Raw genomic sequence first — 11,389 nt, 5'->3', positions numbered from 1 at the left:
TGTGTGTGTGTGTGTGTGTGTGTGTGTGTGTGTGTGTGTGTGTGTGTATGTGTCTGTAATTGTTTTGCTTTACATTTTCAGGTGCCTTATATATGCTGGGGATCAACTTGCCCTTGTCCTTTCGTCCTCAAATACCTACCAGTCATCCCAGTTCTTACATTCCCTTCACAGAAAAGTCCCTTTAAACAATAGACTTAGATACTGAATGTCCACCTCCTCACCTCACCCCCCATTCACTTTTTTTTTTTAGTTTATTCACTTTATTTATTTATGTTTGGCTGCGTTGGGTCTTCTTTGGTATGTGCGGGCTTTCTCTAGTTGCGGTGAGCAGGGGCTACTCTTTGTTGTGGTGCGTGGGCTTCTCGTTGCAGTGGCTTCTCTTGTCTCAGAGCATGGGCTCTAGGTGCACGGGCTTCAGTAGTTGTGGCACGCAGGCTCAGTAGTTGCGGCGCACAGGCTTAGTTGCTCCGCGGCATGTGGGATCTTCCCGGACCAGGGCTCGAACCCATGTCCCCTGCATTGGCAGGAGGATTCTTAACCACTGCGCCACAAGGGAAGTACCCCCCATTCACTCTTCAGCTGACTGCAGTCTACTTTCCTTCCCCATCACTCCACTGATGCTGCTTTGGCACCAGTTACCTCCTAACTGGCAAATCCAATGAAACTATTTCATTCGTCTTCTTACTCAGTTTTTCTGTTATTTGGCAAGTTTGACTAGTTCTTTCTCAAACTTATTTGTCCTTGTTTTCCATGAAGGTGTTATCTGCTGGTTCACTTCTAACACCTCTGCTGACCCGAGTGCCTAGTGTCTGAGAAGAAGTGGATAGGAAGAGTATAGAGAAGAGTAATTGATGGTTAGAACCCATAACTTGTCATGGGTCAGTTGAAATTATACAGTACTTTCCCTCATTTACCATTCCTAGGATTAGGAGTAGAGAAAGTGTGAGGAAAGGGTGAGGCATAGTTGAAGATTAGCAAAGACTTAACCATTTTTTTGAAATAAGTTTTTTCTCAAGTGACTATTTGACTCCTCCTATTTAGTCTAAATATTTAAAGCACTTTACATTCCTAATTGAAAAGGACCTGTGCCTGGGCACCTCTGTTGCCATGATTGTATTAGGAATTTCTTTGTACTCTGTTTTACTCTGCATTCATTTAACTTCCTTTGATCAATGTTTTTCTTTTCCTCCTGCAGGTCTGGCCTGGAAAAACTGTGTTTCCTGATTACACCAACCCCAAGTGTACTGCTTGGTGGGCAAATGAATGTGAGCTTTTCCACAATCAAGTAGAATTTGATGGAATCTGGATTGTGAGTTCTTAACATTTTGATTACTAGGCAGCTAACATTCAGACTGTGTATCTCTATATCATCGAGTCATGGAGCACAGGGGGAAGAGGAGGAGAGGAAAGCAAGTATGGCAATAATTCTAGGTATTCTCTCTCTTACTGTTCAAATAATCTTACCAAAACATGTAGCTTAGACTTCAAAATCAGATTGTTAGAAGTGGAAGGAAGTAAACCGAGATATCTGTTTTTTCCGAGTCTAGCTCCTCTTTTACAAATGAATGAGCTGAAGTAAAAATAAGTCATATACTCCTTACCTTGTCACAGAGTACACAGATTGTTCAATTGCACCTTCAGGGCTCTTTCACTTGGACGTGTTGGATAAACTGATCAAAGCCAAAGTACTCAAGTGAGCGACAGAACTGTGGCTGCAGAAAGGACAAATGTCTCACATGATGTCAAATGAAAACAAATGCAAAGCAGCAGGTGTCTGGCACAATTTACAGAGCTCTAGAGTTGAACTTTTTTCTATTTATAAGAGAAAGGTAGAAAATGCAAACAATACAAAGAGCTAAACAGATGAGGAGAGCTAAAGTGATATCAACCAAAGACATCTACCATCAATATTTCAGTATGCATGTTTCCAGAGCCCTCACTTGCACAGCTGTGGGTACATGCTTGTTCTCTCACTCTCTCTGCATATGTTTGTATTATATATGTATATGCATTTATATGTGTGTGTATTCATAGCTATATTTGAATATTTAGAGAATGTATGAGTTGATATACATGGGACCATATAAATTGAAATATTTTTCACCTAATATTTTTGGAAATTTTTCATTTTCAATGATTATATACATATATCATTTTGAAGGGATTTTAAGAACCTTCTCCACAAAGCCTTCAATGGGTAGAGAAGACAGGACAGGAACATCTATTTCTCTCCTTAACATAAGAACCTCGTTAAAAAAAGAAATATCTAGAATCATTTCTCTGAGTCCTAAACAAAAAGAAAGACACCATCAGTACAACATACGAGGACATGTTACTTTTTCTTAATAGTCTTTGTTCTTTGTCTTCTAGGATATGAATGAAGTCTCCAACTTCGTGGATGGTTCAGTTTCAGGATGTTCCACAAACAATCTAAATTATCCCCCATTCACTCCCAGTAAGTGCTGATTAGTTTGATTAAAATGGCAATGAATATCTGGTATTTTAAATTCATAAGGATGTATATGAATAACCTGGCAAGGGATTTTTTACATAAATTGCATAGGGGAAGGAAAATGTGGGTACTATATAAAGAAAACTAGGAAAGAAAATCAAAACACTCTATGCTTTCCTAAATGAGGTGTAAATTCAAAAGGGGCAATCAATCTAGTCCTTCTACCTACATCTGAGCCGTTTCTGTTCCAGAGAAGATATGGTACAGAAGCCAGAGGTTAGTGGTTAGTTCATTTTCCTCTCAAGTGTGTACACAAATAGGTTAGGGCTAACCAGAGAGAGACTAGGTAACCAGGTTAGGTCTTCATATGAAGGTCAAGTCTGGTAATGTCAAGAAGAACAGATGTCAGTGAAGAACAGATTTGGACCATAAAATGAAAGGAAGCCAGAACCCATTGGTGGGGTGGGGGGGAAGAGGGGGGCAGGTCAACATCAGAGTCAGTGAGTATGATGCTAGTGAGTTCTGACTGAACTTTGAACAACAGTGTATCCCAGGGTGTGGCCCTGGAATCACAGCATTTATTGTAGTTTGAAGAAATCTAGAGGCTCACAGATAAATTGTATCTTGATTAAGAAAGGAATGAGCTGCTAGAATTATAGCATCTTATGAAAACTTCCAGTCTGATGGAAAAATAGGAAATTAGGGCAGTTGGGTCAGGATCAAATGCTGAGAGACTCAGATGGGAGGCTTCATTCTTTTGGTGATAGAAACTGTTTAAGTTTTAGAGGGAAACATAACAGTCAAATGGTTTTAGAAATATTGATCTGGCATTAATGTGTGCTTCTAATATGAATTAGAAGATCAGTAGATCAGAGTTAAATAAGCCATTAAGAAAACAATTGCAATGGTTAAGACAAAGGTAATTTGGATCTGAACCATAGTGGTGCAAGGGGAGCAGAAAAGATTGGATGAATGAAAGAGAGATTGGTCAATCATCCCTTATGACAGCTTAGAGAAAGGGTGAGAAATTAATTTGCACTTTCATCTAATATTTTTATTCTTGGACCACTTAATTTAGCTCAGTTTGAAGACTTCAGATCTAACTTCAAGTCTAACTAGATCCACTTACTTCCAAATACTTGCCTCTGGTCACCTGTGCACCCAGGTGGGAGAATGTGTATGGGTCAGCACAATTTTTTTATATATCAGAGAAACTACTGAAAGTATATATCCTTCTGATAGTGAGGAAGCTGTATGATCATTTCCAGGATGGCCACAAAAAATGCCTGCCTAGGGAGCCACAATTTCAGGTGATAGTCGAGAAACAGGGAATATGCATCTCAGGCTCTCATTGACTGATCCCTCTTTTGTCGCAGGAATCCTGGATGGGTACCTGTTCTGCAAGAGTCTCTGCATGGATGCAGTACAGCACTGGGGCAAGCAATACGATGTCCACAATCTGTATGGCTACTCCATGGCAATTGCCACAGCAGAGTAAGGCCATTATTGCTATGGACTTAATATATGATCAGATTTACTTAATACATGATCAAATTCTTAGTCTCACTAGATGCCAGTTGCCAGTGTGTTATTTTTAAGAACTCAGCAAGGGAGATTGATTCAAGATGGCGGAGTAGAAGGACGTGTGCTCACTTCCTCTTGCAAGAGCATCAGAATCACAACTAACTGCTGAACAATCATTGACAGGAAGACACTGGAACTCACCAAAAAAGATACCCCACATCCAAAGACAAAGAAGAAGCCTCAATGAGACAGTAGGAGGGGCGCAATCACAATAAAATCAAATCCCATAACCGCTGGGTGGGTGACTCACAAACTGGAGAGCATTTATACCACAGAAGTACACCCACAGGAGTGAAGGTTCTGAGCCCCACATCAAGCTTCCGAAGCTGGGGGTCTGGCAATGGGAGGACGAATTCCCAGAGAATCAGACTTTGCAGGCTAGTGGGATTTGATTGCAGGAATTTGACAGGACTGGGGGGAACAGAGACTCCAGTCTTGCAGGGCACACGCAAAGTAGTGTGTGTATCAGGACCCAGGGGGAAGGAGCAGTGACCCCATAGGAGACTGAACCAGACCTACCTGCTAGTGTTGGAGGATTTCCTGCAGAGGCGGGGGGCAGCTGTGGCTCACCACAGGGACAAGGACACTGGCAGCAGAAGTTCTGGGAAGTACTCATTGGCTTGAGCCCTCCCGCAGTCTGCCATTAGCCCCACCAAAAAGCCTGTAGTCTCCAGTGCAGGGTCACCTCAGGTCAAACAACCAACAAGGAGGGAACTCAGCCCCACCCATCAGCAGACAAGCAGATTAAAGTTTTACTGAGCTCTGTCCACCAGAGCAAAACCCAGCTCGGCCCACCACCAGTCCCTCCCATCAGGAAGCTTGCACAAGCCTCTTAGATAGCCTCATCCACCAGAGGGCAGACAGCAGAAGCAAGAAGAACTACAATCCTGCAGCCTGTGGAACGAAAACCACATTCACAGAAAGACAGACAAAATGAAAAGGCAGAGAACCATGTACCAGATGAAGGAACAAGATAAAACCCAGAAAAACAACTAAATGAAGTGGAGATAGGGAACCTTCCAGAAACAGAATTCAGAATAATGATAATGAAGATGATCCAGGACCTTGGAAAAAGAATGGAGGCAAAGATCGAGAAGATGCAAGAAATGTTTAACAAAGACCTAGAAGAATTAAAGAACAAATAAACAGAGATGAACAATACAATAACTGAAATGAAAAATACACTAGAAGGAATGAATAGCAGAATAACTGAGGCAGAAGAATGGATAAGTGACCTGGAAGGCAGAATGGTGGAAATCACTGCTGCAGAACAGATTAAAGGAAAAAGAATGAAAAGAAATGAAGACAGCCTAAGAGACCTCTGGGACAACATTAAACGCACCAACATTCACATTATAGGGGTCCCCGAAGGAGAAGAGCGAGAGAAAGGACCCAAGAAAATATTTGAAGAGATTATAGTCGAAAAATTCCCTAACATGGGAAAGGAAATAGCCACCCAAGTCCAGAAAGTGCAGAGAGTCCCAGGCAGGATAAACCCAAGGAGAAACACACTGAGACACATAGTAATCAAACTGACAAAAATTAAAGACAGAGAAAAATTATTAAAAGCAACAGGGGAAAAACAACATACAAGGGAACTTCCATTAAGGTTAACAGCTGATTTCTCAGCAGAAACTCTACAAGGCAGAAGGGAGTGGCACCATATATTTAAAGTGATGAAAGGAAAGAACCTACAACCAGGATTACTCTACCTGGCAAAGATCTCATTCAGATTTGATGGAGAAATCAAAAGCTTTACAGACAAGCAAAAGCTAAGATAATTCAGCACCACCAAACCAGGTCTACAACAAATGCTAAAGGAACTTCTCTAAGTGGGAAACAGAAGAGAAGGAAAGGACCTACAAAAACAAACTCAAAACAATTAAGAAAATGGTAATAGGAAAATACATATCGATAATTACCTTAAATGTAAATGGATTAAGTGCTCCAACCAAAAGACACAGGCTCCCTGAATGGATACAAAAACAAGACCCATATATATGCTGTCTGCAAGAGACCCACTTCAGACCTAGGGACACATACAGACTGAAAGTGAAGGGATAGAAAACGATATTCAATGCAAATGGAAATCAAAAGAAAACTGGAGTAGTAATACTCATATCAGATAAAATAGACTTTTTTTTTTTTTTTTTTGCGGTACGCAGGCCTCTCACTGTTGTGGCCTCTCCCGGTGCGGAGCACAGGCTCAGTGGCCATGGCTCACGGGCCCAGCCGCTCCACGGCATGTGGGGTCTTCCTGGACCGGGGCACGAACCCGTGTCCCCTGCATCGGCAGGAGGACTCTCAACCACTGCGCCACCAGGGAAGCCTAAAATAGACTTTAAAATAAGAATGTTACAAGAGACAAGGAAGGACACTACATAATGATCAAGGGATCAGTCCAAGAAGAAGATATAACAATTGTAAAAATATATACACCCAACATAGGAGCACCTGAATACAAAAGGCAAATGCTAACAGCTATAAAAAAGGAAATTGACAGTAACACAATAATAGTGGGGGACTTTGACACCTCATAACACCTTTGACACCTTATAACAATGGACAGATCATCCAGATAGAAAATTAATAAGGAAACACAAGCTTTAAATGATACAACAGACCAGATAGGTTTAATTGATATTTATAGGACAGTCCATCCCAAAACAGCAGATTACCCTTTCTTCTCAAGTGCACATGGAACATTCTCCAGGATAGATCATGTCTGGGGTCATAAATCAAGCCTCAGTAAATTTAAGAAAAATTGAAATCATATCAAGCATCTTTTCCGACCACAACGCTATAAGATTAGAAATGAACTACAGGAGAAAAAAAGTAAAAGACACAAACACATGGAGGCTAAACAATACGTTACTAAATACCCAAGAGATCACTGAAGAAACCAAAGAGGAAATCAAAAAATACCTAGAGACAAATGACAATGAAAACACGACGATCCAAAACCTATGGGCTGCAGCAAAAGCAGTTCTAAGAGGGACGTTTATAACAATACAGTCCTACCTCAAGAAACAAGAAAAATCTCAAATAAACAATCTAACCTTACACATAAAGGAACTAGAGAAAGAAGAGCAAACAAAACCCAAAGTTAGTAGAAGGAAAGAAATCATACATATCAGAGCAGAAACAAATGAAATAGAAACAAAGAAAACAATAGCAAAGATCAATAAAACTAAAAGCTGGTTCTTTGAGAAGATAAACAAAATTGATAAACCATTAGCCAGACTCAACAAGAAAAAGAGGGAGAGGACTCAAATCAATAAAATTAGAAATGAAAAAGGAGAAGTTACAACAGACACTGCAGAAATACAAAGCATCCTAGGAGACTACTACAAGCAACTCTATGCCAATAAAATGGACAACCTGGAAGAAATGCACAAATTCTTAGAAAGGTATAACCTTCCAAGACTGAACCAGGAAGAAATAGAAAATATGAACAGACAAATCACAAGTAATGAAATTGAAACTGTGATTAAAAATCTTCCAACAAACAAAAGTCCAGGAGCAGATGGCTTCACAGGTGAATTCTGTCAAACATTTAGAGAAGAGCTAACACCCATCCTTCTCAAACTCTTCCAAAAAATTGCAGAGGAGGGAACACTCCCAAACTCATTCTATGAGGCTACCATCACCCTGATACCAAAACTAGACAAAGATACTACAAAAAAAGAAAATTACAGACCAATATCACTGACGAATATAGATGCAAAAATCCTCAACAAAATACTAGCAAACAGAATCCAAAAACACATTAAAAAGATCATACACCATGATCTAGTAGGATTTATCCCAGGAATGCAAGGATTCTTCCATATATGCAAATCAATCAATGTGATACACCATATTAACAAATTGAAGGATGAAAACCATATGATCATCTCAATAGATGGAGAAAAAGTTTTTGACAAAATTCAACACCCATTTATGATAAAAACTCTCCAGAAAATGGGCCTAGAGGGAACCTACTTCAACATAATAAAGGCCATATATGACAAACCCACAGCCAACATCATTCTCAGTGGTGAAAAACTGAAACCATTTTCTCTAAGATTAGGAACAAGACAAGGTTGCCCACTCTCACCACTATTATTCAACAGTTTTGGAAGTTTTAGCCACAGCAATCAGAGAAGAAAAAGAAATTAAAGGAATACAAATTGGAAAAGAAGAAGTAAAACTGTCATTGTTTGCAGATGACAAGATACTATACATACAGTATCCTAAAGATGCTTCCAGAAAACTACTAGAGCTAATCAATGAATTTGATAAAGTAGCAGGATACAAAATTAATGCACAGAAATCTCTTGCATTCCTATACACTAACAACAAAAAATCTGAAAGAGAAATTAAGGAAACGTTTACCATTTACCATTGCAACAAAAAGAATAAAATATCTAGGAATAAACCTACCTATGGAGACAAAAGACCTGTATGCAGAAAACTCTAAGACACTGATGAAAGAAATTAAAGACAATACAAACAGATGGAAAGATATACCATGTATTTGGATCGGAAGACTCAACATTGTGAAAATGACTATACTATCCAAAGCAATCTGCAGATTCAGTGCAATCCCTATCAAACTACCAATGGCATTCTTCACAAAACTAGAACAAAAAATTTCATAATTTGTATGGAAACACAAAAGACCTCGAGTAGTCAATGCAGTATTGAGAAAGAAAAACGGAGCTGGAGGAATCAGGCTCCCTGCCTTCAGACTATACTACAAAGCTACAGTGATGAAGACAGTATGGTACTGGCACAAAAACAGAAATATAGATCAATGGAACAGGATAGAAAGCCCAGAGATAAACCCACACTCCTATGGTCAACTAATTTATGACAAAGGAGGCAAGGATATACAATGGAGAAAAGACAGCCTCTTCAATAAGTGGTGCTGGGAAAACTGGACAGGTACATGTGAAAGAATGAAATTAGAACACTCCCTAACACCATACACAAAAATAAACTCACAATGGATTAAAGACCTAAATGTAAGACGAGACACTGTAAAAATCTTAGAGGGAAACATAGGAAGAACACTCTTTGACATAAATCACCGCAAATTTTTTTCACCCATCTCCCAGAGTAATGGAAATAAAAACAAAAATAAACAAATAGGACCTAATGAAACGTAAAAGCTTTTGCACATCAAAGGAAACTATAAACAAAATGATAAGACAACCCTCAGAATGGGAGAAAATATTTGCAAACAAATCAGCGGACAAAGGATTAATCTCCAAAATACATAAACAGCTCATGCAGCTCAATATTAAAAAAAGAAACAACCCAATCCAAACTGGGCAGAAGACCTCAATAGACATTTCTCCAAAGAAGACATACAGATGGCCAAGAGGTACATGAAAAGCTGCTCAACATCTCTAATTATTAGAGAAATGTAAATCAAAATTACAATGAGGTATCACCTCACACCATTTAGAATGGGCATCATCAGAAAATTTACAAACAACAAATGCTGGAGAGGGTGTGGAGAAAAGGGAACCCTCTTGCACGGTTGGTGGGAATGTAAATTGATACAGCCACTATGGAGAACAGTATGGAGGTCCTTAAAAAACTAAAAATAGAATTACCATGTGACCCAGCAATCCCACTAGTGAGCCTTTACCCAGAGAAAAACCATAATTCAGAAAGACATATGCACCCCAATGTTCTTTGCAGCACTATTTATGATAGCCAGGTCATGGAAGCAACCTAAATGCCCATCAACAGACGAATGGATAGAGAAGATGTAGTGCATATATACAATGGAATATTACTCAGCCATAAAAAAGAACGAAATTGGGTCATTTGTTGAGATGTGGATGGACCTAGAGACTATCATACAGAGTGAAGTAAGTCAGAAAGAGAAAAACAAATATCATATATTAACGCATATATGTTGAATCTAGAAAAATGGTACAGATGAAGACACAGATATAGAGAACAAACGTATGGACACCAAGGGGGGGAAGGCGGGGTGGTGGTGGTTGGATGAATTGGGAAGTTGGGATGGACATGTATACACTGATGTGTATAAAATAGATAACTAATAAGAACTTGCTATATTAAAAAAAATAAACCAGCAATACAGGAAAAAGAATGTAAAAACAAAATTCGGCAAGATAAGTATGGTTGTTATTATTGAATGAATGAAGAAAATCCTGGTCACATTGGGAGGAAGGAATCCAATAAGTATTTGTGTACTGTGTATAATGAAAGAAAGAATGAATAAATGAATGAATGAAAGGTTGGAAGAAAGGGAAGTAATTTGACCAAGGTGAAACAGGTAATAAAATGTAAGAGCAAAATTTGGACTCATTTCTGCATGAGTCCAAGACCCATGTATTTTCCTCTCTGCCATACTGTTATAGACTGGTGTATGGAGGGTTAAGTAACTTAAAGACTTCATGTGCTTTGGGGTTTTAGGTACTGGCTCAGTATCCTTCTACTGAACTTTGAAATTATGGAGTTAATGATGTACATAAAATGCCTAAAACAAAACAAAACGAAATATAAACATACTCAATGGTACAGTCTGCTCCCAACAGCAACTCTAACTCTACAGGAGAGAACTAGAAGCGAAGAGTGCGGTATTAACTTGAGATCCTCGATATTATCACTCTATCCTCTGGGCTAAGGCACGCTAAGGTCACACATTGACTCCCTAAGTCTCTCTCCCTCTCTAGAGCTGTCAAGACTGTGTTCCCTAACAAGAGAAGCTTCATTTTAACCCGTTCTACCTTTGCGGGGTCTGGCAAGTTTGCAGCCCACTGGTTAGGAGACAACGCAGCCACCTGGAATGACCTTCGATGGTCCATCCCTGGCATGCTCGAGTTCAGCCTTTTTGGTATCCCAATGGTGAGTCCACATCCCAGTCCCCAGAATGCCTCATGCTAGAAGTTTTTCAAATGATAAAGCTCCCCTCTACTGCCCTCCATGGCCCAGGGATTTAAAGTCTGGAGGGTTATGGGCTTCATCCACATCAGTAAGACACTGATACCACGACATTCTTTCCTGTACTGCCTTATAAGGATAGAAGGTGCAAGCTTGAAGTGGTAGTGTTGGAATATTTTTTTTTAAGTACAACATACACACAAAAAAGTGCACATGTCCTTAAGGTTACAGTTGGCATCTTTTAGTTAAATTCAGCATATCTGTTTATTGAGCTCTTACTTCGAGCAAGGCATTGAGCTAGGTATGCATGGTGAGGGTGGAGAGAAACATAAATATAGTAACAGAAACTCCTTCCTTCCGCACACCCCCAAAGTCTCTCTCTCTCTCTCTCTCTCTCCACACACACACACACACACACACACACACACACACACACACACACAC

General features: G+C 39.6%; 1 protein-coding gene across 4 annotated transcripts in view; it reads left to right on the top strand.

The window, feature by feature from the left end:
- Nucleotides 1–11,389, top strand: part of MGAM (maltase-glucoamylase) — a 104,287-nt gene that overhangs the window by 44,942 nt on the left and 47,956 nt on the right. For all 4 annotated transcript variants that reach the window (XM_027101691.1, XM_027101692.1, XM_027101690.1 and 1 more), the window contains 4 exons: nucleotides 1,196–1,309; nucleotides 2,371–2,455; nucleotides 3,829–3,946; nucleotides 10,738–10,909. In XM_027101691.1, coding sequence (XP_026957492.1) covers nucleotides 1,196–1,309; nucleotides 2,371–2,455; nucleotides 3,829–3,946; nucleotides 10,738–10,909 — 489 coding nt within the window. The remainder of the gene's footprint in view (nucleotides 1–1,195; nucleotides 1,310–2,370; nucleotides 2,456–3,828; nucleotides 3,947–10,737; nucleotides 10,910–11,389) is intronic.

The sequence above is a fragment of the Aethalodelphis obliquidens genome, unplaced genomic scaffold (assembly GCF_003676395.1).
Source record: "Aethalodelphis obliquidens isolate GAN/ISIS:26980383/991018 unplaced genomic scaffold, ASM367639v1 scaffold5, whole genome shotgun sequence".
NCBI classification, from domain to species: Eukaryota; Metazoa; Chordata; class Mammalia; order Artiodactyla; family Delphinidae; genus Aethalodelphis; species Aethalodelphis obliquidens.
This window is presented reverse-complemented; position numbering and strand designations above follow the sequence as displayed.